We start from the raw sequence: 27,589 nt of genomic DNA, 5'->3' as shown, positions 1-27,589 counted from the left end.
TTGCCTTAATGTTCGGTGCAGCTGTGAGGCCACTTCTGTTGTGATATTGGGCTTTACAAAACCATTAAACTTGAAACTTGAAAAGGTCTTAAAAGGTCTTGAAAAGTCTTATAAGTCTTAAATGTGAGCTCAGGTTCCTGCAGATGCCCTGCAGTCACAAGTTCGGGTTCACAACTACAGGAATATCGTTCCTACAAACCTGCTCCGGACCATCAAACACTAACCACTAGTGAACAGCAGGGGGCGCCCTCTCCCTCTCACAGGAAACACAGACTCCATCAGGTGGACTTTATTTCTCATGTACATAAGTTTAACACAACAAACATCATTAGAACAAAGGCACAGCAGGAACACCAGACACAGGTTTAACTCCCAGGCACAAACGCTCTGAATCCAGGACGTTTTTAGAGTTTAAATAAAGTTTATTTGAGTAAATGTCTCAGTCAGCGGCGACTCGGACTAAACAAAACTGAAGTTTAATGTGACGACAGAAGAGCAGAAAACTTTAACTAAAACTAAAGTGAAACAAAGAGAAAAGTAGAATCTGCGCCGCAGATGATCTAAAGCCTCATCAGTATAATTATCCATGTTTACTCATGTCTGACTGTGATATTTACAGTGTATGAACAGGTGGCCCGGGGGATTGTGGGTAGTGTAGTTTATGGCTGAGTCTATAAATATAGCAGGTCTGAAGGATCGTCTAACACAGAGCAGCCACAGCTGTGACAGAGTACTTTTACTGTACTTTTACTGTACTTTTACTGTACTTTTACTGCATTCAGTACTTCTACTAATGGTTTACAGTAAAGTCTGGGGCTGGAGAGGATCTGAGGATCTGATCCTCACGAGGACACGTTTCTGCAAAACAGAAAACAGGATGCAGCGTCTTGTCTGATCAAAGTAAATATCTCAGATCCGAGGCTGACCGAAAGTTACTGAGTCACAGCCTAAGGTTAAAAACATCTGTGTCCCTGTGTTAAAGGGATGTTTCAGGATGTTTGACACAGGGCCTCATTCCCTCGTTATCCAGAGTGTGGCTGATTTATGGAGATAATTTTTGTAATTGCATTAGCACATTAGCCTGCATTAAAAACAGTGTGAGCCGCTCCTGAGGCAAATCACTGATAACACCAGACTAACAATATACATGTCTGTGTCCATAGAATCACTTATATCTGAGCAGCATCAGCGTCGTGGTTGTATAAGCTACGCGGCGGCGGAGTGATCTGAGAGAACATAGTCCCTCAGAATGTGATCATTCATGTGATCAGTTATTTTCCAAACATGATTCTGTCGACACAGACGTGTCTATGGTTCATGTCACGAAACTCTTCAAATCTAACGCCTGAGTCTCGTGTCCTCGTCCTGAGTGAAGGAAACGGGTTCACGTTTACGACTTTAGCGAAGACTGTCCTGGACGTTTGTGTCGCGCTTCAAGTATAAATAATATATTTATTATATATATTATATATAAATATATAAATACTGCGTCTGTAGCTTATTGCGTTTGAAATACTGAGTGAAAAGGTGCAGATGTGAACCTCCTGTCTGAGCTACAGTCTTCACTAGAGTCTTCAATAAAGACTTTACTGAAGACTTCAGTAAAGTCTTCACTAGAGTCTTCACTAGAGTCTTCACTAGAGTCTTCACTAGAGTCTTCAATAAAGACTTTACTGAAGACTTTACTGAAGACTTTACTGAAGACTTCACTAAAGCCATCAGTAAAGTCTTCAGTGAAGTCTTGAGACTTCACTGAGTCTTCACTGAAGACTTCTGTGAGGTCTTCAGTGAAGACTCAGTGAGGTCTTCAGTGAGGTCTTCAGTGAGGTCTTCAGTGAGGTCTTCAGTGAGGTCTTCAGTGAGGTCTTCAGTGAGGTCTTCAGTGAGGTCTTCAGTGAAGACTCAGTGAGGTCTTCAGTGAAGACTTCAGTGAGGTCTTCACAGCTCCTCGCTCTCGTACAGCGGCGCCGTGTGCTGCGTCTGACCCTCCCCGTGGCTCAGGGACGACAGCAGCTTCAGCGTCTTAGAGCCAGGGGGCGCCGTCTTCATGGGGGGGGTGGAGCGGCCTGGGGGGGGAAAACCCACCGTTAATCAAAGAGTTCCATAAAGAGCAACAGGAGAGCAGGGAAAAGCTCAGTGGCATCATTAAAACAGCTGTGCTGCGGGAGTGGAGGCAGTTTGAGAGCTGTTTCAGAGTGCCTCCCCTTTAAGGCAGTGTCAGTGGAGATAAAGCCGTGCTGAAGCTCAGGACGAACATTCCTGACATGTCTGGTCTGAAAATACCCCGGAGCTCACCCTCAGCCCCGGCTGAACTCTCCCCCTCCCTCTAGTATCAGCTCCTTCACATCCTGCTATAATAATATGTAACACTTTATAACTGCACACATTTAAAACATCTGTAAATCTTCCTCTGGATCTGCTCCGCCTCCTCATGTTCCTCTGACCCAAACTCAGTGAAGGGGTGAGTGAGGGCGTGTGTCGGGGGTACTCACTGCTGATGTGGAGGCGGGCGTTGCAGGTGTGTTAGTGTCAGAGAGCGTGTGTCGGGGGTACTCACTGCTGATGTGGAGGCGGGCGTTGCAGGTGTGTTAGTGTCAGAGAGCGTGTGTCGGGGGTACTCACTGCTGATGTGGAGGCGGGCGTTGCAGGTGTGTTAGTGTCAGAGAGCGTGTGTCGGGGGTACTCACTGCTGATGTGGAGGCGGGCGTTGCAGGTGTGTTAGTGTCAGAGAGCGTGTGTCGGGGGTACTCACTGCTGATGTGGAGGCGGGCGTTGTAGGTGTGTTAGTGTCAGAGAGCGTGTGTCGGGGGTACTCACTGCTGATGTGGAGGCGGGCGTTGCAGGTGTGTTAGTGTCAGAGGGCGTGTGTCGGGGGTACTCACTGCTGATGTGGAGGCGGGCGTTGTAGGTGCGTTAGTGTCAGAGTGAGAGCGTGTGTCGGGGGTACTCACTGCTGATGTGGAGGCGGGCGTTGTAGGTGCGTTAGTGTCAGAGTGAGAGCGTGTGTCGGGGGTACTCACTCTTTTTTTGCTGGATTTTTGTCTTTTTTTGCTGGATTTTTGTCTTTTTTTGCTGGATTTTTGTCACTTTTTTGCTGGATTTTTGTCATTTTTTTGCTGGATTATTGTCTTTTTTTTGCTGGATTTTTGTCTTTTTTTGCTGGATTTTTGTCACTTTTTTGCTGGATTTTTGTCATTTTTTTGCTGGATTATTGTCTTTTTTTGATGGATTTTTGTCTTTTTTTTGCTGGATTTTTGTCATTTTTTGCTGGAATTTTGTCTTTTTTTTGCTGGATTTTTGTCTTTTTTTTGCTGGATTTTTGTCATTTTTTGCTGGATTTTTGTCATTTTTTTGCTGGATTTTTGTCTTTTTTTAATGGATTTTTGTCATTTTTTTTGCTGGATTTTTGTCTTTTTTTTTGCTGGATTTTTGTCATTTTTTGCTGGATTTTTGTCATTTTTTTGCTGGATTTTTGTCATTTTTTGATGGATTTTTGTCTTTTTTTAATGGATTTTTGTCATTTTTTTGCTGGATTTTTGTCTTTTTTTTTGCTGGATTTTTGTCTTTTTTTTGGATGGATTTTTGTCTTTTTTTTTGATGGATTTTTTTCTTTTTTTTGAGCGTTGCAGGTGTGTTAGTGTCAGAGTGAGAGCGTGTGTCGGGGGTACTCACTCTTTTTTTGCTGGATTTTTGTCTTTTTTTGCTGGATTTTTGTCTTTTTTTGCTGGATTTTTGTCACTTTTTTGCTGGATTTTTGTCATTTTTTTGCTGGATTATTGTCTTTTTTTTGCTGGATTTTTGTCTTTTTTTGCTGGATTTTTGTCACTTTTTTGCTGGATTTTTGTCATTTTTTTGCTGGATTATTGTCTTTTTTTGATGGATTTTTGTCACTTTTTTGCTGGATTTTTGTCATTTTTTGCTAGAATTTTGTCTTTTTTTGCTGGATTTTTGTCATTTTTTGATGGATTTTTGTCTTTTTTTTTGCTGGATTTTTGTCTTTTTTTTTGATGGATTTTTTTCTTTTTTTTGAGCGTTGCAGGTGTGTTAGTGTCAGAGTGAGAGCGTGTGTCGGGGGTACTCACTCTTTTTTTGCTGGATTTTTGTCTTTTTTTGCTGGATTTTTGTCTTTTTTTGCTGGATTTTTGTCACTTTTTTGCTGGATTTTTGTCATTTTTTTGCTGGATTATTGTCTTTTTTTTGCTGGATTTTTGTCTTTTTTTGCTGGATTTTTGTCACTTTTTTGCTGGATTTTTGTCATTTTTTTGCTGGATTATTGTCTTTTTTTGATGGATTTTTGTCACTTTTTTGCTGGATTTTTGTCATTTTTTGCTAGAATTTTGTCTTTTTTTGCTGGATTTTTGTCATTTTTTGATGGATTTTTGTCTTTTTTTTTGCTGGATTTTTGTCTTTTTTTTTGATGGATTTTTTTCTTTTTTTTGAGCGTTGCAGGTGTGTTAGTGTCAGAGTGAGAGCGTGTGTCGGGGGTACTCACTGCTGATGTGGAGGCGGGCGTTGCAGGTGTGTTAGTGTCAGAGAGCGTGTGTCGGGGGTACTCACTGCTGATGTGGAGGCGGGCGTTGCAGGTGTGTTAGTGTCAGAGTGAGGGCGTGTGTCGGGGGTACTCACTGCTGATGTGGAGGCGGGCGTTGTAGGTGTGTTAGTGTCAGAGTGAGGGCGTGTGTCGGGGGTACTCACTGCTGATGTGGAGGCGGGCGTTGCAGGTGTGTTAGTGTCAGAGTGAGGGCGTGTGTCGGGGGTACTCACTGCTGATGAGGAGGCGGGCGTTGCAGGTGTGTTAGTGTCAGAGAGCGTGTGTCGGGGGTACTCACTGCTGATGTGGAGGCGGGCGTTGCAGGTGTGTTAGTGTCAGAGAGCGTGTGTCGGGGGTACTCACTGCTGATGTGGAGGCGGGCGTTGCAGGTGTGTTAGTGTCAGAGAGCGTGTGTCGGGGGTACTCACTGCTGATGTGGAGGCGGGCGTTGCAGGTGTGTTAGTGTCAGAGAGCGTGTGTCGGGGGTACTCACTGCTGATGTGGAGGCGGGCGTTGCAGGTGTGTTAGTGTCAGAGAGCGTGTGTCGGGGGTACTCACTGCTGATGTGGAGGCGGGCGTTGCAGGTGTGTTAGTGTCAGAGAGCGTGTGTCGGGGGTACTCACTGCTGATGTGGAGGCGGGCGTTGTAGGTGTGTTAGTGTCAGAGAGCGTGTGTCGGGGGTACTCACTCTTTTTTTGCTGGATTTTTGTCATTTTTTTGATGGATTTTTGTCTTTTTTTTGATGGATTTTTGTCTTTTTTTGCTGGATTTTTGTCTTTTTTTTAATGGATTTTTGTCATTTTTTTTATGGATTTTTGTCATTTTTTTGATGAATTTTTGTCATTTTTTGCTGGATTTTTGTCTTTTTTTTGCTGGATTTTTGTCTTTTTTTTGATGGATTTTTGTCATTTTTTTGATGGATTTTTGTCATTTTTTTGCTGGATTTTTGTCATTTTTTTGATGGATTTTTGTCATTTTTTTGATGGATTTTTGTCTTTTTTTTGTTGGATTTTTGTCTTTTTTTTGATGGATTTTTGTCATTTTTTTGATGGATTTTTGTCATTTTTTTGATGGATTTTTGTCTTTTTTTTGATGGATTTTTGTCATTTTTTTGATGAATTTTTGTCATTTTTTTGATGGATTTTTGTCATTTTTTTGATGGATTTTTGTCTTTTTTTTGTTGGATTTTTGTCTTTTTTTTGATGGATTTTTGTCTTTTATTTGTTGGATTTTTGTCTTTTTTTGATGGATTTTTGTCTTTTTTTTGATGAATTTTTGTCTTTTTTTTATGGATTTTTGTCTTTTTTTTTGATGGATTTTTGTCTTTTTTTTGATGGATTTTTGTCATTTTTTTTGATGGATTTTTGTCTTTTTTTTGATGGATTTTTGTCTTTTTTTTTGATGGATTTTTGTCTTTTTTTTGATGGATTTTTGTCATTTTTTTGCTGGATTTTTGTCACTTTTTGATGGATTTTTGTCATTTTTTTTGATGGATTTTCGTCTTTTTTTGCTGGATTTTTGTCATTTTTTTGATGGATTTTTGTCATTTTTTTGCTGGATTTTTGTCTTTTTTTTGATGGATTTTTGTCTTTTTTTTGATGGATTTTTGTCTTTTTTTTGATGGATTTTTGTCTTTTTTTGCTGGATTTTTTTCATTTTTTTTGATGGATTTTGGTCATTTTTTTGATGAATTTTTTTCATTTTTTTTGATGGATTTTTGTCTTTTTTTTAATGGATTTTTGTCTTTTTTTGATGGATTTTTTTAAAGGCAACAAATAATCGTTTGAATAATCGTGATTTCAATTATGACAAAAATAATCGTGATTATTATTTTTTCAATAATCGAGCAGCCCTATGGGGTACTCACTGCTGATGTGGAGGCGGGCGTTGCAGGTGTGTTAGTGTCAGAGAGCGTGTGTCGGGGGTACTCACTGCTGATGTGGAGGCGGGCGTTGCAGGTGTGTTAGTGTCAGAGAGCGTGTGTCGGGGGTACTCACTGCTGATGTGGAGGCGGGCGTTGCAGGTGTGTTAGTGTCAGAGTGAGGGCGTGCTTCGCGGGTACTCACTGCTGATGTGGAGGCGGGCGTTGCAGGTGTGTTAGTGTCAGAGAGCGTGTGTCGGGGGTACTCACTGCTGATGTGGAGGCGGGCGTTGCAGGTGTGTTAGTGTCAGAGAGCGTGTGTCGGGGGTACTCACTGCTGATGTGGAGGCGGGCGTTGCAGGTGTGTTAGTGTCAGAGAGCGTGTGTCGGGGGTACTCACTGCTGATGAGGAGGCGGGCGTTGCAGGTGTGTTAGTGTCAGAGAGCGTGTGTCGGGGGTACTCACTGCTGATGTGGAGGCGGGCGTTGCAGGTGTGTTAGTGTCAGAGAGCGTGTGTCGCGGGTACTCACTGCTGATGTCCAGGCGGGCGTTGCAGGTGTGTTAGTGTCAGAGAGCGTGTGTCGCGGGTACTCACTGCTGATGTCCAGGCGGGCGTTGCAGGTGTGTTAGTGTCAGAGAGCGTGTGTCGGGGGTACTCACTGCTGATGTGGAGGCGGGCGTTGCAGGTGTGTTAGTGTCAGAGTGAGAGCGTGTGTCGGGGGTACTCACTGCTGATGTGGAGGCGGGCGTTGCAGGTGTGTTAGTGTCAGAGAGCGTGTGTCGGGGGTACTCACTGCTGATGTGGAGGCGGGCGTTGCAGGTGTGTTAGTGTCAGAGAGCGTGTGTCGGGGGTACTCACTGCTGATGTGGAGGCGGGCGTTGCAGGTGTGTTAGTGTCAGAGGGCGTGTGTCGGGGGTACTCACTGCTGATGTGGAGGCGGGCGTTGCAGGTGTGTTAGTGTCAGAGAGCGTGTGTCGGGGGTACTCACTGCTGATGTGGAGGCGGGCGTTGCAGGTGTGTTAGTGTCAGAGAGCGTGTGTCGGGGGTACTCACTGCTGATGTGGAGGCGGGCGTTGCAGGTGTGTTAGTGTCAGAGGGCGTGTGTCGGGGGTACTCACTGCTGATGTGGAGGCGGGCGTTGCAGGTGTGTTAGTGTCAGAGTGAGGGCGTGTGTCGGGGGTACTCACTGCTGATGTGGAGGCGGGCGTTGCAGGTGTGTTAGTGTCAGAGAGCGTGTGTCGGGGGTACTCACTGCTGATGTGGAGGCGGGCGTTGCAGGTGTGTTAGTGTCAGAGAGCGTGTGTCGGGGGTACTCACTGCTGATGTGGAGGCGGGCGTTGCAGGTGTGTTAGTGTCAGAGAGCGTGTGTCGGGGGTACTCACTGCTGATGTGGAGGCGGGCGTTGCAGGTGTGTTAGTGTCAGAGAGCGTGTGTCGCGGGTACTCACTGCTGATGTCCAGGCGGGCGTTGCAGGTGTGTTAGTGTCAGAGAGCGTGTGTCGCGGGTACTCACTGCTGATGTCCAGGCGGGCGTTGCAGGTGTGTTAGTGTCAGAGAGCGTGTGTCGGGGGTACTCACTGCTGATGTGGAGGCGGGCGTTGCAGGTGTGTTAGTGTCAGAGTGAGAGCGTGTGTCGGGGGTACTCACTGCTGATGTGGAGGCGGGCGTTGCAGGTGTGTTAGTGTCAGAGAGCGTGTGTCGGGGGTACTCACTGCTGATGTGGAGGCGGGCGTTGCAGGTGTGTTAGTGTCAGAGGGCGTGTGTCGGGGGTACTCACTGCTGATGTGGAGGCGGGCGTTGCAGGTGTGTTAGTGTCAGAGAGCGTGTGTCGGGGGTACTCACTGCTGATGTGGAGGCGGGCGTTGCAGGTGTGTTAGTGTCAGAGAGCGTGTGTCGGGGGTACTCACTGCTGATGTGGAGGCGGGCGTTGCAGGTGTGTTAGTGTCAGAGAGCGTGTGTCGGGGGTACTCACTGCTGATGTGGAGGCGGGCGTTGCAGGTGTGTTAGTGTCAGAGAGCGTGTGTCGGGGGTACTCACTGCTGATGTGGAGGCGGGCGTTGCAGGTGTGTTAGTGTCAGAGGGCGTGTGTCGGGGGTACTCACTGCTGATGTGGAGGCGGGCGTTGCAGGTGTGTTAGTGTCAGAGTGAGGGCGTGTGTCGGGGGTACTCACTGCTGATGTGGAGGCGGGCGTTGCAGGTGTGTTAGTGTCAGAGAGCGTGTGTCGGGGGTACTCACTGCTGATGTGGAGGCGGGCGTTGCAGGTGTGTTAGTGTCAGAGAGCGTGTGTCGGGGGTACTCACTGCTGATGTGGAGGCGGGCGTTGCAGGTGTGTTAGTGTCAGAGAGCGTGCTTCGCGGGTACTCACTGCTGATGTCCAGGCGGGCGTTGCAGGTGCTCATGCCGGCCTCGTTGATGGCGGACAGCGTGTACCAGCCGGCGTCAGTCTTCACCACGCGCTCAATCAACAAGCACTGCCTCCCCGAGCCGTCCTGGTACAGGCTGCACACGAGGAGACACGAGCCTTTGTTTCAGCTAACGGCAGGCTGACACATCCACAGTGCTGTCTCGCGGCTGCAGTTCTCACCTCATCCTCTGGGGGTCGATCCGGAGCATGTCTTTGTCTTTTTTCCAGAACAGCTGCGGCGGCGGCGACGCGTCCACCTTACACTCTAACCGCACGGTGTCGCCCTCTAGAGCGCGGGAGTTCAGCATCTTCTGCACGAAGGTGGGCGGGCGCAGGGCTTCCTGGGCTGGAGCGGGGGCGTGTCCCAAACAAACAAATAAATAAATAAAATAAATAAGAATTCCATCATTGTAACTGTGTGTCTGCTCTGTCAGCAGCATCAACTCCCAGTTATTTTCTCATGAAGCGTCGACAGTGGAGACAATATTCAAAAACATGAGTGTGATGTAGGTATTTTTAAGTCAGGTTTTCTTCCAGGATCCGTTTGCAAAAGCTTCATCTGGAAAAGAAAACGTTCGAGGCACAACCGATTTATGAGTAAAAACCCGGTATTATCGAGGGAACCAACGCGCTTCGACCGATTAATAATAATGCATTGGTTTTATATTATTGTTATTGTATTATTATTATTATGGACACTCAAAGACACTTTACATTGCACTATTCATTCACTCCATACTTGGTGGTGGTAAGCTACTACTGTAGCCACAGCTGCCCTGGGGTAGACTGACGGAAGCGAGGCAACCAGTCTGCGCCATCGGCCCGTCCGACCACCACCAACCACCCACTCACTACCTTCACACAGGCTTCTGGGGTTTCCCAAACGGTCTCCAATCCAAGAACTGACCAGGCCCTTCTGCTGAGCGTCCGAGGTCTGACGGGATCAGGCAGAGCACAGGCGGCGTGACCACTGGGGGGCACTGTGGACACGAGGGAGACCTAATCGGTCGGAACACGCTCGATAATAAAGGATTTTTACTTCTAAGTCGGTTGTGCCTCGGACTTTTCCTTTTTCAACACGAGCGTGATGATGGTCAGAAGAACCACTGACCGCTGTGGCAGGTTTGTACATTCAGTCACTCACGATACATTTCAACATTTGTCAATTTCAGATTGAAGTTCTTGAGAGTTATTAGCCCCGCCCTCCAGCTGAAATTATGACATCATCAAATTCTAGGAAATGAAATGAGCCAATTGACAGTGAAAGTGCAGCCTCATCAACATGTATGACCATGATATCTATGATATATATTAGGGCTGCTCGATTATTGAAAAAATAATACCTTTAAAAAAAGTCTTTTTTATTTATATATTTATTAATAATAAAAAAAACTATGCTGAATATTTTCTGTTTTCTGAACAGTCATAAAAGTACAAATGATTTCAAGTTTGCCTCGATTAAGGAGAGGTCCCTGTTTCACACCTGCCCCCTGCTGGCCAGCCCTCACACCTGCGCAAGTAAACTGAGCAGCGCGGCCTGATGACATCATCACACAGCGCCGTTTGTTTTTATGTCAGGCAAAAGCACGAGCCATGACATGAGAAATGTGGAGGGGAAATAATCCCAGCGCCGTGAAATAACAGCACCCTGAAATAATGCAAGCAAAACAAAAAATGGAAAAAAAAGTAAAAATTCGATTATGCTAATTTTGTAATCGTTCAGTGTAATAATCGAAATCGTGATCTAATTTTGATTAATTGCACAGCCCTAATGTATATACATATATGTATATATTACAGTATGACATATGAGCACATGCTAACGTGAAACCCATGCTGATATAAAGGTTTCTGACCGATGACGTCCAGCCTCATGCTGAAGCGACTCTCTCCCGCCCGGTTCTGGGCCACGCACTCGTACACGCCGGCGTGATGCACCGTCACGATCTCGATGATGAACGAGTGCATGCCCTTCTCGCACACCAGCATCTTGTGGTAGTCGTCTGGACGGATGGCTTTACCGTCCAGGTACCAGCTGACGTCCGGCGTGGGCAGGCCCCCCACCTGCAGAGGGGCAGATGTACGTGATGTATTCTGAAAACAACATTACTGTGACAGATCATCCAGCAGAGCCCGGCTGGAGCTAAACACTGATCTCAGAGCTGCTGGGCTCTGTGTGCCTGACTCTGGGTCTAAGTCTGGTCCACAGTTGTGTTTCTAAAGTGAAGCACCTTGAAGTCGATCCTGCAGAAGCGTCCCTCCTCCACGGTGAGGTCGGGCGGGATCTGGAGGAACCTCGGAGCGTAGCATTTCTCCTGGATCGCCGGGCCTTCGTTCATCTTCTCATCGACGCCAGAGTGATGCCTCCCCCTGAACACCCAGAACATGTCCCGAGTCACACCCACTTCATCAACACACAACAACAGTCTCCATACTTACCAGAGCCCCCCCGTGTGCCGGCCCTCTGGAGAATCCGGCTGCAACGGGAGAGAAAAGGAAATGACTCTTCATGCAGGTTGAAGACATCGTAGACAAAGGTGTTGGACATTTCTAATGACGTCACTACATGTGACGATGTTTCACTGTCCCCTGGAAGTGTGAGGGGATTCAGGGAGGGCTCGTTTCAAAGCCTGAAACCTCCAGTTTCCGACACAAAAGACCAGAAGTCTCCGTCACATTCCGTTCCAGAGTTATGTCCGAAAGCTAAAGGGCCTCCAAATGTCACAAAGCTCCTCAGCTGAGAGGCTTCAGCTGTCCAGTACAGATGACGGCTTAGGAACCTTCGTGTCCCCAGGTTCAGTGATTCACAAAAAGGATCTCGGTAAACTAATATTAGCTCATCCCGCTCTGGACACAATGGAGCCGTTTGTCTCCAGTGAACGAAGCTTTTCCCAGAACTCGGTCTGAAAATAGCAGCTCCAAACCCGGCGGCCTCAGCCCGGCTTTACCCCCACAGACGGGAGCCGAGCGCAGGGTAAAAGAGGACGGATGAGCTCAGAGCCTGGAGGCTCAGAGCCTGGAGGCTCAGAGGGGACGTCACACAGCGAGCCTCAGAGGACACCGCGGGACAGGAGGCCGACGGGCCAGAGAGGGGCCCACAGACGGGGCAGAGGACACACTGGGATAATGAGCAGGAACTGTGTGAGGCTGAGCAGGTCTGGGGGAAACCTCTGATCCAATCTTAGAGCCTCTAGACTTAAAAAAAAACGGACGAAAACGCTACAAAAAAGCATCAAAAATACGAAGTCGAACTGGAGGAAATGTGTTAAAAGGTGATCACAGCATGACCAGCCCAGTGGATTATTATTCCGGACAAAAACAAACCTGTGTTTCAGCAGAAATGCACCGATTCAGCTTTTTGTGCTTCCAATGCCGATACTGGGGGTTTGAGTATCGGCCGATATCTGATATTAACCGATACAAGAGACTTTTTCTCCAGTATCAGATCAATACAATCTATTAGCCGTCTCACCTGGAGAGCTTACATAGGCCAGTGTAACGTCTCATTTGAACGCTAAGACCTTCAAAATTGATCTAAGATTTTTACTCCTGTTTTTAAAAGTCGTCCCTTTTTTGTTCAAATTCTGTAGCGTTTTGAGAGTTTTTTGTAAATTGCTGTTGGTTTTTCATCTCAATCATGTTTTGACATTTTTATGGCTCTTTTTCATTGAAGTTTTTAGATTTAGGTAATGCTGAACTGGAGGAAACGTTCAGGTGGAAGTTAAGAGGTTAATAAATGAATGAAGGATCACTGGACTTTTCTACACAGCGTTTCCAAACATGTAGTGCATGTTTTCCTGCAGGATGAAGAGCTGAACATGCTCCTCACATGTGAACATGCTCCTCACATGTGAACATGCTCCTCACATGTGAACATGCTCCTCACATGTGAACATGCTCCTCACATGTGAACATGCTCCTCACATGTGAACATGCTCCTCACATGTGAACATGCTCCTCACATGTGAACATGCTCCTCACATGTTTCCTCTGAACGGCCGGGTGGAAAAAGCGTGCCGTTATTTCCGCACAGAAATCAATATGGCGGTCGATAAGTCGCCCCCTGTGGGTCGATGTGATCAATGCTGACCCTGTGACTGACCCGCTGTGAGCTCTGCCCCGCCCACTGCCCCACCCACTGCCCCGCCCACTGCCCCGCCCACTGCCCCGCCCACTGTGAGGGTACCTGGTCCAGGGAGTCGCACAGTTCCTGGTCGAACATGTAGGTGGCGCCGTCTGGTCCCAGCAGCCGGCGGGCCATCCTCTCCTCATAGGACAGTTTCTGTTACAGGGGAAGAGCCATCGAAGTTTAAACAAGGAGAGTCCAAGTCCAAGTCCAAGTCCAAGTCCAAGTCAGTCCAAGTCAGTCCAAGTCCAAGTCCAAGTCCAAGTCAGTCCAAGTCAGTCCAAGTCCAAGTCCAAGTCCAAGTCAGTCCAAGTCCAAGTCCAAGTCCAAGTCAGTCCAAGTCAGTCCAAGTCAGTCCAAGTCAGTCCAAGTCAGTCCAAGTCAGTCCAAGTCTAAGACCAAGTCCAGAGCCAAGTCCAAGTCAGTCCAAGTCAGTCCAAGTCAGTCCAAGTCAGTCCAAGTCTAAGACCAAGTCCAGAGCCAAGTCCAAGTCAGTCCAAGTCCAAGTCGGTCCAAGTCCAAGTCAGTCTAAGTCCAAGTCAGTCCAAGTCCAAGTCAGTCCAAGTCCAAGTCAGTCCAAGTCCAAGTCAGTCCAAGTCCAAGTCAGTCCAAGTCCACTGGTTGTGGGGAAAGTGTACAGTTCTCCTTCTTGCAAACGCAGATGAAGGCGGCCATTTTCCTCACAGTCATTCACTCACATCATTCATCCTGGCCTATTGTACATGTTTTTAGTGGCAGTGGACTCACAGGCAGTTTGATGTAACAGAAGTGGCCCCGCCCCCTGTACCTGTCCCGTCCTCCTGCGGGCCTCCTTGGACCTCAGCTTCTTCTCCAGGTCCTGGATGAGGGCGTCCTTGGAGCCCTGGATGTCCTCGTCTGTGGAGCGCGCTGAAGACGGGCGCGGCGCGATGGTCTTCTTCAGGATGGGTTTGGGCAGACTGACCACAGGACATGCACGTTATTAAAGAACCACTGCCCCCCCCCCCCCCGACACGGGCCCCGTCTGGTACTCACATGCTGGGCGCGGGCTTGTAGCTGGCGGGCAGCGACACCACGGCGGGGGGCGCTCGGCTCAGGTTCTGGAGGTTCTGGTTCTGCTGTGGAGAGAGCGGAGCGTGGGGGGAGAGGGGCAGAGCGGGCTGGCGGAACCCGGGAACCACGGCGGGGGGCTGGGGGAACCCGGGCGTGGGCTGGGAGGAGAACCCGGGGGAAGGCTGGGAGGAGAACCCAGGGGAAGGCTGGGGGAACCCGGGGGAAGGCTGGGAGGAGAACCTGGGTGAAGGCTGGGGGAACCCGGGGGAAGGCTGGGAGGAGAACCCGGGGGAAGGCTGGGAGGAGAACCCGGGCGAAGGCTGGGGGAACCCGGGCAGCCTCCCCCCGCCGGGCGCCATCCTGGAGGGCATCAGGGGCGAGCGTGACGGCGACTTGGCCCCGGGCAGCACGGAGCAGAGGTAGGCGGCGGGCGCAGAGATGGGGGCGTCCTGGTTGGCCGGGAGGGAGGCGCTGCCCAGGCCCACGGTGGCGCTGGGCGAGGTCGGGGTGAGGGTGAGGGAGGAGCGCACGGTGCGGGGCAGCGGTGAGGCGGACGACGGGGAGAGGAGCACGGAGGACGGGGAGCTCAGCGACGAGGACGAGGACTTGGACGTGCCGTTGGACTGGACCTCGCCCAGACTCAGGGACTGGAACTGGGCCAGGGATTTCGACTCCGAGAGGGACGTCTGGGACTCCTGAGACGCCAGACTGTGGGACATCTGGGACTCCTGAGACGCCAGACTGTGGGACATCTGGGACTCCTGGCTATGGGACACCTGACTGTGGGACATCTGGGACTCCTGGCTATGGGACACCAGACTGTGGGACACCTGGGACTCCTGAGACGCCAGACTGTGGGACACCTGGGACTCCTGAGACGCTAGACTGTGGGACACCTGGGACTCCTGACTCTGGGAGACCTGACTCTGGGACACCTGGTTTTGGGACATCTGGTTGTGGGACATCTGGGACTCCTGGTTCTGGGACATCTGGTTGTGGGACATCTGGGACTCCTGGTTCTGGGATGCCAGACTGTGGGACATCTGGCTCTGGGACATCTGGCGTTGGGTCACCTGGTTGTGGGACATCTGGGACACCTGACTCTGGGAGACCTGGTTCTGGGACTCCTGGTTGTGTGAGACCTGCCTGTGGGACATCTGACTCTGGGACTTCTGGCTCTGGGACACCTGGCCATGGGAGAACTGACTGTGGGACATCTGGGACACCTGACTGTGGGACACTTGCAGAGCGGCCCGGGCCTCGATGCTGGTTTTGGAGACGCCTGTTTGAAGGGCGACGCCTCCGGGGGGGGAGAGCGGGGGGGAGGTGGGGGAGGGCGTGTCCTGGAGCACGCTGTCGTAGCTCGGCGCCTGGAACGCCGGCTGGGACTGGATGAAGTGACGCGGGCGCTCGTAGTTGAAGCCCGTGGACGGGAAGGAGCTCGGGGAGAAGGTGGGGAGGTCCGAGAGGTTCATGACGCCGCTACCAGACTGAGAGAGGGGGGAGGGGGGAGAGTACTTTTAAAAAGCAGGTATTCTTTTTGCAGATATGTAAGGGAACGCTGGTCATTATCAGTAAAATAAGAACCTTCAGGGCGAACTGTTGTTTCGCCCTGAAGGTTCTTATTTTCCCGATAATGACCAGTGTTCTATACATTATCCCGATTGTTATCCGGCCATTTGACAAATAGTTCCCAAAAGTTTGCGCGTTGCTCGGCAACGTTTGGCTAGGCTAGAAGCAGCAAGGCTAGCAGCTAGCTTAGCTACTTAGTTGAAGGCGCAGTTGGAGGAGGTGGTGAATCTCTGGGTAAGTTGAAAGTCAGACTCACGATTCCCCGACTTCTCTCGCAGTGACGGGACAGATAGTGTCAGAGTGACTGATAGGAGTGATATGAAAACACCAACTCCGTTGCCATCGGCAGTGTCAGTATTTTTCTCAGACGTCCTTTATTAGAAAATAATGACCGGTAGAACGTTGGGAAATCCCATTCAAATCAACGGAGCTTCTACTTACGTTGTGAAGAGCCGTGTAATAATTATTGATAAATGCATGGCCGATATTTTTGACCGATTTTTTTTGGCATTAGCCGATTTCACTTTATTACTTTAGGCGATTCAATCATAGTTTCTGTCCCAGCTTTGACTCGATGTTGTTAGCATTAGCATTCTGCAGCTAGCAGAAAAGGTCACATGACGCAGCATCAGTTCTTACCGTGAAGCTGAGTTTGCTGGGAGTGAAGAGTTTGCTGCTCTTCTCTTTGGGCTCGGGAGGAGACGGGGGAGGAGGGGGGCTGGGGGTCACCTCTCTGACCGTGACCTCTGACCTTTCGCTCTCCTCGGGGGACTGGTCCAGCTCAGGCTCGGGCTCAGGCTCGGGGAAACTGGGCACAGGAAGACACGAGAGTGAAGAGAGATGTTCCACAGGAGCTCAGAGTCAGGAGCGAATCTGAGGAACACCAACATCTGTGACCTTCACACATGAACCTGAGGAACATCTGTGACCTTCACACATGAACCTGAGGAACATCTGTGACCTTCACACATGAACCTGAGGAACATCTGTGACCTTCACACATGAACCTGAGGAACATCTGTGACCTTCACACACGAGGAACATCTGTGACCTTCACACATGAACCTGAGGAACATCTGTGACCTTCACACATGAACCTGAGGAACATCTGTGACCTTCACACATGAACCTGAGGAACATCAACAAGAACCTGACTTCAACAGGGAAACGTCTGCAAACTGAAGCCCATGAGAAGAAGCCGATCATGGACGTGTCTGCACAGATAAACCACAGAGGAAGTGTTTGAGGAGCATCTACGGGCGTGTTTGTCCATCGTCCGTTTGCTTCGCCTGAAGAGCCACGTCGGTTCCTCTGAGCTGAAGCTGTGAGCGTCAGGTCTTCCTCTGTAGATGAGCTCAGACCTGCTGGAATGATGATGTTTCCTACAGAGTCTGTGGTGGACAGTGAGCTCCAGGTAGAACTTACTGCATGATCACGAGATGCTGTCAGATGTAAATGTCTCAGTGGAGGAGAAACTAAAGGCTGACAATCCTTTCACAAACATGAACTAATCTGCATAAAACAATCAACTTAGCCTTAGCCTTTAGCTTCAAGACCAACTCTCTGACCTTTCTGAGCTCAGGCGTCTCATCTGATCCTACAGCAAGTTCTGTTAAGTTCAACTGTCCAACAGGTACTCTTAAGAAAATATAGTTACTCCAGAGGGTCTGAGCTGATCTCCAGAGGAAATATTAATAATAATAATAACAATAATAATACATTCAAGTGCTACAGAAGGTGAATAAAAATGGACATAACTAAACAAACACAAGCTGAGCGCCTTGTGGTGGGGTGTGGGGTCACTCAGGGAGGTGTGAGGGCCAGGGACACACTGGTCTGTGAGGAGGCAGGTGTTACAGTGGAGGACAGGGGGGGTGAGGTCATATCTGCACCTCCTCGTCAGGATCCTGGCTGTGCTGGAGCTTCAGCAGGTTCTTACCCACGAGGAGGAGGGCATTGGAAGAGACAAAGGCATGGGCCAGTTTCTCTGTGAGGGGGGGGGGGGGGGGGGGGGGGGACACTCTGCAGAGGGGGTGGACATGGTTCTCAAATGAAAGATCAGATCTGAGCCAAGTTTTGTAACGGAGGAGGAGAGGGGGATGTTGTGGCCCGAGACATGAATACTGGACATGAACACAGACAGGAAGTCCTGGCGCTCACAGCTTCAGGTCAGAGGAACTAGCGTAGCCACATCGTGCAACAAGCCAATGAGCAGAGGTCAAATACTGAGGGGGTTGGATTTACAAGCCTCTACACGCCTCAGATTAACCTCTGATTAACCTCCCGCCCCTGGCCTGTAGACCTCACAGGCCAGAGCTGCGCCTCTGTCCTCGCCGTGTCTCGTTCTGTGGCTTTTTGGTCGTGTTTTCGTCGCGTTTTTGCCACTTTTTCTTCTTGTTTTTGTTGCTGCTTTGACACTTTTCTCAAGAGGCTTTAACTTTTACTGTTTTGCTCTTTTAGTGCGACAGGAGGTTTGTTTACCTGCTGTACTAGTTACATCACTTACTACTAGTTAAGCAGGTAAACAAACCTTCTGTCTGATCTGAGAAGACAGTATGAACGGTGTTATTATGGGCGGAGCTTATACGTGTGTGTGTATGTGTGTGTGTGTGTGTGTCTGTGTCTGTGTCTGTGTGTGCGTGTGTGTGTGTGTGTGTGTGTGTGTGTGTGTGTGTGTGTGTGTGTATGTGTGTGTGTGTGTGTGTGTGTGTGTGTATGTGTGTGTGTGTGTGTGTATGTGTGTGTGTGTGTGTGTGTGTGTGTGAGCGTGTGTGTGGATGATGTGGTCACAGAGTTAACATTAGCCATGAGTAAGTTTCCAGGACGTCCCACTAACTCTGATCTTATTTCAGATCCAGGAAACGCTTCACGTTTTATTATCAAACCCCGAGAGCGTCTGGGTCCAAGGCTCCAACCACTAAGCCACCGTCACCACCTCGTGACATCAGCAGGTGGGACACACACGCTGGGGGTAGGGTCTGTCTGGGATGAACCAATCAGAGACAAGCTGCATATGACACATTTGTGGGAACAGAATCCCACTCTAAATCAGACAGACTTAACGTGTCGATCCATCGGCAAAAGAGCTTTGACTGCATCCAGGACTCGACCAAATCTCCTGAAGTTTAGATTTCATCTGACCTGAAGCAGATTCATCTCATGTCTTTATATCCTTGAGAACATTGTGAGCTGACCTGAAACCCAGCACTCCAGAGGTTTTTAGAACATTGTAAACCTGATGTTTCAGTTTCATGAACTTCAGGTCAGGTTTAGTTAGGAGCTGTTTCAGTGTCTGTCGGTCTTTAAGGAGACGGAGTCATGAGGGTCAGAAACACTTCGAACAAACGGAAACATTTCAGGCACAGTTTATATGAAACACTTATTTACATGATAGTCCTTAGTCCAGACTTTAGTCCTTAGTCCAGGCTTTAGTCTTTAGTCCAGGCTTTAGTCCTTAGTCCAGGCTTTAGTCCTTAGTCCAGGCTTTAGTCCTTAGTCCAGGCTTTAGTCCTTAGTCCAGGCTTTAGTCCTTAGTCCAGGCTTTAGTCCTTAGTCCAGACTTTAGTCCTTAGTCCAGGCTTTAGTCCTTAGTCCAGACTTTAGTCCTTAGTCCAGACTTTAGTCCTTAGTCCAGGTTTTAGCCCTTAGTCCAGGCTTTAGTCCTTAGTCCAGGCTTTAGTCCTTAGTCCAGACTTTAGTCCTTAGTCCAGACTTTAGTCCTTAGTCCAGGTTTTAGTCCTTAGTCCAGACTTTAGCCCTTAGTCCAGACTTTAGTCCTTAGTCCAGGCTTTAGTCCTTAGTCCAGGCTTTAGTCCTTAGTCCAGACTTTAGTCCTTAGTCCAGACTTTAGTCCTTAGTCCAGGTTTTAGTCCTTAGTCCAGACTTTAGTCCTTAGTCCAGACTTTAGTCCTTAGTCCAGGTTTTAGCCCTTAGTCCAGGTTTTAGCCCTTAGTCCAGGCTTTAGTCCTTAGTCCAGACTTTAGTCCTTAGTCCAGGCTTTAGTCCTTAGTCCAGACTTTAGCCCTTAGTCCAGACTTTAGTCCTTAGTCCAGACTTTAGTCCTTAGTCCAGGTTTTAGCCCTTAGTCCAGACTTTAGTCCTTAGTCCAGGTTTTAGCCCTTAGTCCAGACTTTAGTCCTTAGTCCAGACTTTAGTCCTTAGTCCAGGCTTTAGTCCTTAGTCCAGGCTTTAGTCCTTAGTCCAGGTTTTAGCCCTTAGTCCAGACTTTAGTCCTTAGTCCAGGCTTTAGTCCTTAGTCCAGGTTTTAGCCCTTAGTCCAGACTTTAGTCCTTAGTCCAGACTTTAGTCCTTAGTCCAGGTTTTCTGAGTCTAAAGTTTAAGTCGTTTTGATTTGTCTGAATCCTGTTTCATCATGAACTAAACTCAGACTTCCAGCAGAGAATGATTTTCTTTCAAACTGAAGTTCACACGTTTTAGAGATTTCACTTTTCACTTTCCCACAGAAACATCTGTATAAACATGTCACACAGTCTGACCAAGTGCAGAAGAGAAGATCAGCACCAAACTGAAGTCCAGGGTCTGAGGATTAGAAACATGTAAGACCTTCTTTAATGAGGGATTCATCAGATAGAGCGTTTTTTATATGGTTTAAATGTCCTAAAAGTTGAGGATCTTCATGTTTCGCCCTCTGAGCTGAAGCTGCCGTGTCTGCACCTCTTGGATCATCTCATCACACTCTCCTGTCAGAAACACCACAGGGGGGTGGACGTTGGATCTCCTGGATCTCCTGCAGGTTCTGACTGGCTCAGGCCTTCAGGACATGGCAGAGGTGGCTCTTCAGGAAGAGGCTCTGGCTTGATTTTGCCTCCACATGTATGACCTGAGAGGTCATGTAAACACTGCATGTATGTTTAAGTTCAGAGACTCCAAACGCTCCTGTCAGGACTGGAAGGTTCTGTTGAAAAGTCACCAGGATCATCAGAGCAGCAGGTCTCCATCCAAGAGGAGGTTCTGCAGCTACAGAGGTCATGAAGAAACATCTCCCATGAAACTGAGCTCTCTGGAGAACCATGACCTCAGTCACGGAGGAGCTTTGTTAAAGCAGACGAACAGAAGATCCACTGACTTTAACTGGAGGCCTGCTGAGGTCAGAGAAAGATCTCACCTTCACTGATAAACACATGCTTTTAAACAGTCGCTCACAGCCTCATTATTACACTTTACATTTAGTTCATCTTCTCATGTCTTTAAATGATTAAAACACTGTGAAGACCTCAAGATCAGTTTATCTGGGTGAAAATAACTTTTTTTATTTTCTAAATGCAAAATCTAATGAATCTCATCAAACAATGTTTTATATTTTCCTGATCCTCAGACCCTGGACTTTAGTTTGGACGAGTCTCACTTTGTCTTCATGAAGCTTCATAAACACCTGCGTCAGTCCCAGCTTTAGTCCAGCTCTAGTCTCGCTTTAGTCTCTGGTGTTTTGGTCAGATTTGAGTCACAGAAACATGTTCTTCCACTGAAACAAAACTGTCCCGCAGCTCCTCCAGAGAGTCTGACACGCGCCACTAAAATAGCCGCGCGTTTCCTTTTAGGGAGGGCATGCGGATTATGTCACAGACGGATCCGCGTCTAAAGGACGAAGGGCGTCCGTCAAACCCGCGCGTTTCAGGGAAAAAAAGCGACGGAAAAAAGTCCGAGAAACGTGAACAGCTGAAAGGTTCTTACCTCAGCGCGTGTCCTGCTGCTGCCCCGCGTGCACGGTCACTGTCTGCGCGTGACCGAGGCGCGCGACAACAGGAACAGGTGGCACGTGCACGCGCGCCGCAGACGTGACGTGACCGCGCGCGTACGCACGGGCGGAACTTTAGAGGAGTTTGTCCAAAGTTTACGTAATAAATACTGTAATGGTAAATACTGTAGTAATAAATACTGTAATAATAAATACTGTAATAATAAATACTGTAGTAATAAATACTGTAATAATAAATACTGTAATGTAACTATAAATATGATCATATATTCAAATCTGATCAGTATTTACAATATTCTTTATGTTCACAGAAAATAAATCATCTAAAACATATATTAAATATTTAAAAACACACTCATTCAGTGCGAATCCAGAGTTTAAATGTGTTAGAAATATTCAAACGTTTTCCTGGATTGTTGTTGGAGCTGAAAACACTGGCTGTGCTGCCCCCGTGTGGAAGCAAAGAGTATCACAGCCACTGTGAGAAGTCAGTTATCGATGGTCTTTAATAAAGGGCCCGTAGAGGAATGAGCGGTCACTGTGAGACGACACCTCAGCACCTCAGCACCTCGGCACCTCGGCACCTCGGCACCTCAGGACCTCAGGACCTCAGTACCTCAGCACCTCAGTACCTCAGTACCTCAGTACCTCAGCACCTCGGCACCTCGGCACCTCAGTACCTCAGTACCTCAGTACCTCAGTACCTCAGTACCTCAGCACCTCAGCACCTCAGCACCTCAGCACCTCGGCTCCTCTGCTGAAAACACAGCAGATAAAAGTCCAACCACCGTCTCTCCAGATATTTAAGTTTAAAATAAGCATTCACTGTGTACAGGAAAAACAATCTGAAAATGAATGCTAGAAAAACATCACTTAGGAGAAGATGCTGAAAGAGTGGAGTGGAGGGAGCTGCGCAGGAGGAAGGAGGTGGAGCTGACCAGTGCAGGACACCACGCTCCGCCATGTTTGTGGATACTAGCAAACACTTTCCATAGACTTTGTAAGAACAGAATCAAAAGCTGTTCAGTCACTTTGGGTAAATCTAACTCTGTGTGAAAAATAACTTGGCTGTGCCTTTCCATTGAACACGTGTGTTCTAACAGGAGGTGGTACTCACTCTGAGGGCAGGCTCTCCTCGGGGGGGCTCTCGGGCCACTCCGGCTCCAGCTCTGGCTCTGCTTCAGGGTCGGGCAGGACTGAGGGGAACTCCTCGCTGGTCTTCATGGATGACATGTGGAGGGAGGACGACTCCACCTCCAGCTGCTCCTCCAGGTCTGAGAAACACGAGACCATCAGAGAAACCTTTACCTGAACGTAACTGATCTGAGTCTAAGGTCAGAACAGCCTGAAGGACCGGGTTATTCCATCAGGGGGTTCTTTATTCCCTGATGGCACCGTCACAAACCCCCTCACCGTTGTAAACCTCCAGAATGGCGTCACAGGACACGGAGCCGTAGGAGTTCAGAGCCACACATTTGTAAACCCCGGAGTCTTCAGGAAAGGCCTCCGTGATCACCAGAGTGCACAGCTCCTCTGAGGGACACGCGTGACCGTGAGGAAGAACATGTTAGTTTGATCTTTGTGAACACGTTAAAGCTAAGGCAGATACTTGAACACGGCTCACCTGGGACCGACGCCGAGCTGGCCTCTGGAAAACAGGAGAAAGCTGCAGTGAAGTCTGTGCTTTACCGGAGTTATGTACATCAAATCTGACCAGTTTTTGTCAAGTAGCTAAATCAAGGAGCCAATATGTATCAAACAGGAACAAAATCATCCTGAAATCATCCTAAAATATCCTAAAATCATCATAAAGTCATCCCAAAATCATCCTAAAATCCTCCTAAAATCAACCTAAAATCATCCCAAAATCATCCCAAAATCATCCTAAAATCCTCCTAAAATCAACCTAAAATCATCCCAAAATCATCCTAAAATCATTCCAAAATCATCCTAAAATTCTCCCCAAATCCTCCAAAAATCATCCTAAAATCATCCCCAAAACATCCTAAAATCATCCTAAAATCCTCCTAAAATCATCCCAAAATCATCCCAAAATCATCCTAAAATCATCCTAAAATCATCCTAAAATCATCCCAAAATCATCCTAAAATCATCCTAAAATCCTCCAAAAATCATCCTAAAATCATCCCAAAATCATCCTAAAATCATCCTAAAATCATCCCAAAATCATCCCAAAATCATCCTAAAATCATCCCAAAATCATCCTAAAATCATCCCAAAATCCTCCACAAATCCTCCAAAAATCATCCTAAATCATCCCCAAAACATCCTAAAATCATCCTAAAATCATCCTATCATCCCAAAATCATCCCAAAATCATCCTAAAATCAACCTAAGATCCTCCAAAAATCATCCTAAAATCATCCTAAAATCATCCTAAAATCCTCCAAAAATCCTCCAAAAATCATCCTAAAATCATCCCCAAAACATCCTAAAATCATCTATAAATCATTCTAAAATCAGCCCAAAATCAGCCCAAAATATCCCCAAATCATCATAAAATCATCCTAAAATCCTTCCAAAATCATCATAAAATCATCCCAAAATCATCCTAAAATCATCCTAAAATCCTCCAAAAATCATCCTAAAATCCTCCCAAAATCCTCCAAAAATCATTCTAAAATCAGCCCAAAATCAGCCCAAAATATCCCCAAATCATCATAAAATCATCCTAAAATCATTCCAAAATCATCATAAAATCCTCCAAAAATCAACCTAAAATCATCATAAAATCATCCTAAAATCACCCCAAAATCATCCTAAAATCCTCCCCAAATCCTCCAAAATCATCCTAAAATCAGCCCCAAATATCCCCAAATATCCCAAAATCATCCTAAAATCATCCTATCATCCCAAAATCATCCTAAAATCATTCCAAAATCATCCTAAAATCATTCCAAAATCATCCTAAAATCATCCTAAAATCATCCTAAAATCATCCTAAAATCATCCCAAAATCCTCCAAAAATCATCCTAAAATCATCCCCAAAACATCCTAAAATCATCCTAAAATCATCCTAAAATCATCCTAAAATCATCCCAAAATCATCCCAAAATCATCCTAAAATCATCCTAAAATCATCCCAAAATCATCCCAAAATCATCCTAAAATCATCCCAAAATCATCCTAAAATCATCCCAAAATCCTCCACAAATCCTCCAAAAATCATCCTAAATCATCCCCAAAACATCCTAAAATCATCCTAAAATCATCCTATCATCCCAAAATCATCCCAAAATCATCCTAAAATCAACCTAAGATCCTCCAAAAATCATCCTAAAATCATCCTAAAATCATCCTAAAATCCTCCAAAAATCCTCCAAAAATCATCCTAAAATCATCCCAAAATCCTCCAAAAATCATCCTAAAATCATCCCCAAAACATCCTAAAATCATCTATAAATCATTCTAAAATCAGCCCAAAATCAGCCCAAAATATCCCCAAATCATCATAAAATCATCCTAAAATCATTCCAAAATCATCATAAAATCATCCCAAAATCATCCTAAAATCCTCCAAAAATCATCCTAAAATCCTCCAAAAATCATTCTAAAATCAGCCCAAAATCAGCCCAAAATATCCCCAAATCATCATAAAATCATCCTAAAATCATTCCAAAATCATCATAAAATCCTCCAAAAATCAACCTAAAATCATCATAAAATCATCCTAAAATCACCCCAAAATCATCCTAAAATCCTCCCCAAATCCTCCAAAATCATCCTAAAATCAGCCCCAAATATCCCCAAACATCCCAAAATCATCCTAAAATCATCCTATCATCCCAAAATCATCCTAAAATCATTCCAAAATCATCATAAAATCCTCCAAAAATCAACCTAAAATCATCATAAAATCATCCTAAAATCACCCCAAAATCATCCTAAAATCCTCCCCAAATCCTCCAAAAATCATCATAAAATCAGCCCAAAATATCCCCAAATATTCCAAAATCATCCTAAAATCATCCTATCATCCCAAAATCATCCTAAAATCATCCCCAAATCATCCCAAAATCATAACCCCCTGGACAAAGCTACTTGAATGTTTCTCACTAAAGGCTCTGCGTGACCGACCCGTGTAAACTGGAGGAAGTTCTTACTCTTGCGGAGGATCCTGAAGTCGTCAGAGTCCAGGATCTGCTCCTCCTCCCGGTACCAGAGCACCTGCAGAGGCGGAGTTCCTCTGAGACGACACTCCAGCACCACCAGCTGCCCCTTCACACTGCTCACGTCATGGAGACACTGAGGGAACACGTGTGTTTAATATGTCATACAGGACCCTTCACACTGCTCACGTCATGGAGACACTGAGGGAACACGCGTGTTTAATATGTCATACAGGACCCTTCACACTGCTCACGTCATGGAGACACTGAGGGAACACGCGTGTTTAATATGTCATACAGGACCCTTCACACTGCTCACGTCATGGAGACACTGAGGGAACACGCGTGTTTAATATGTCATACAGGACCCTTCACACTGCTCACGTCATGGAGACACTGAGGGAACACGTGTGTTTAATATGTCATACAGGACCCTTCACACTGCTCACGTCATGGAGACACTGAGGGAACACGTGTGTTTAACATGTCATACAGGACCCTTCACACTGCTCACGTCATGGAGACACTGAGGGAACACGTGTGTTTAACATGTCATACAGGACCCTTCACACTGCTCACGTCATGGAGACACTGAGGGAACACGTGTGTTTAATAAGTACCTGAAGGAGCTTATTGCAGACGGATGAGAGACATTCAGCACAATAAACGACTCGTAAACCACATCTCTCCTACAGAACATGAACTGGTCCTCAGACTAAATATCAGTTGTCATTTTAACCTGGCGTCAGCCAAGATAGAAAATTGGGGAACATTTTTTAAAAAGGAAAAAAAAATCTAATCAAAAATGATCAATTATCTTTTAGCAAAGTGACGTTTGCAGCATTTTTTGCAGATTTCTGATGTTTGCATAAACACTGCTTCATCATCGTCATCGCTCTAAACCCGCGTCTCCCCAGACGAGCCACGTTTATCAATGAAAAACACAGAATGTTCCGGTTTTACCTTGACAAACGACGGAGCCCCTCTGCTGCTGGAGCACGTCGGACTGTAGGGGGCGCCACCAGCCTGGAGAACACAGTCACAGACACTTATGATTCACACAGACCTGCAAACATTTACAAACATTATACAGATACTTTTTATATCAAATAAAACACTTTATGCACCAAAATGGCCGATATTCACAGTGACAAAGAGGAAACTTTGACCTTGTTGAATAAGTTAATCATAAGTGGAAAAATCTGAAAAAAAAAAAAAACTCTTGTTTTTTGGGTTCAGAGCTGAATAATTCAGGCTGGAACTGGATATAAAATACTGAGTCCACGACTGTAAAGTTAGTCTGTGGGAGCGACTACAGTTTAAAGTTAAAGTGAGAGAAGTGTTCATGCTCTGCAGACAGAAAAATATCATGTTTGAATTTTCCCTTTGCAGGACTCGTGGAAACGAAAAACCCGGGAACTCAGAGTCAGAGTCACGTCCAGCTCCTTCACAAAACGCCAAAGAACAAACATCGTGAGTTTGGTCTTTGTTTTTCTGACATGAACACAAAGATGTTCAGGAAGAAAACACATCGACCCTGCATGAAAAACCAGGACGTTCACCCTCAGTGTCGCCTTAAAGTCACTTCAAATGTTTATGTCTCATCTTCTCGTCTCCACTAAACATTCACGAGCTCGTTCAGAAGAAGTGAGGAACATCCGCTTTGAGACGTTACCGTTTGTGGACTGACGCAGACCGGCTGCAGCAGAGCGGAGTGAGGGGTCAAGGCGGAGTGAGGGGTCAGGGCGGAGTGAGGGGTCAGGGCGGAGTGAGGGGTCAGGGCGGAGTGAGGGGTCAGGGCGGAGTGAGGGGTCAGGGCGGAGTGAGGGGTCAGGGCGGAGTGAGGGGTCAGGGCGGAGTGAGGGGTCAGGGCGGAGTGAGGGGTCAGGGCGGAGTGAGGGGTCAGGGCGGAGTGAGGGGTCAGGGCGGAGTGAGGGGTCAGGGCGGAGTGAGGGGTCAGGGCGGAGTGAGGGGTCAGGGCGGAGTGAGGGGTCAGGGCGGAGTGAGGGGTCAGGGCGGAGTGAGGGGTCAGGGCGGAGTGAGGGGTCAGGGCGGAGTGAGGGGTCAGGGCGGAGGACGAGGCCGCGGAGATGGTCACCGACATGCTGCTGGTCTTCTTCTGCACTCGCTGGAGGCTGCAGAGAGAGAACAGTCAGTCAGGGGCGGGTCTGAGGTCAGGACACGTTTAGGACACGTTTAGGACTTACTGCTCCAT

General features: G+C 47.2%; 1 protein-coding gene across 1 annotated transcript; it reads right to left on the bottom strand.

The window, feature by feature from the left end:
- Positions 1-1,908: 1,908 nt before the first annotated feature.
- myot (myotilin) lies at positions 1,909-27,589 on the bottom strand (the record flags this gene model as incomplete). Its single annotated transcript, XM_079557009.1, has 21 exons — positions 1,909-2,066; positions 8,759-8,892; positions 8,978-9,143; positions 10,654-10,861; positions 11,029-11,167; positions 11,237-11,274; positions 12,984-13,079; positions 13,711-13,861; positions 13,938-14,639; positions 14,706-14,720; positions 14,784-15,445; positions 16,167-16,335; positions 21,219-21,257; positions 22,361-22,517; positions 22,657-22,776; positions 22,868-22,891; positions 25,369-25,510; positions 25,608-25,640; positions 26,338-26,400; positions 27,050-27,509; positions 27,582-27,589. The coding sequence occupies 21 exons, from the start codon at positions 27,587-27,589 to the stop codon at positions 1,939-1,941; spliced, it is 3,654 nt and encodes a 1,217-aa protein (XP_079413135.1). The 3' UTR covers positions 1,909-1,938.

The sequence above is a fragment of the Gobius niger genome (assembly GCF_951799975.1).
Source record: "Gobius niger genome assembly, chromosome: 5".
NCBI lineage: Eukaryota > Metazoa > Chordata > Actinopteri > Gobiiformes > Gobiidae > Gobius > Gobius niger.
The sequence above is the reverse complement of the archived record's forward strand: the minus strand, read 5'-3'. Positions and strand labels throughout refer to the sequence as shown.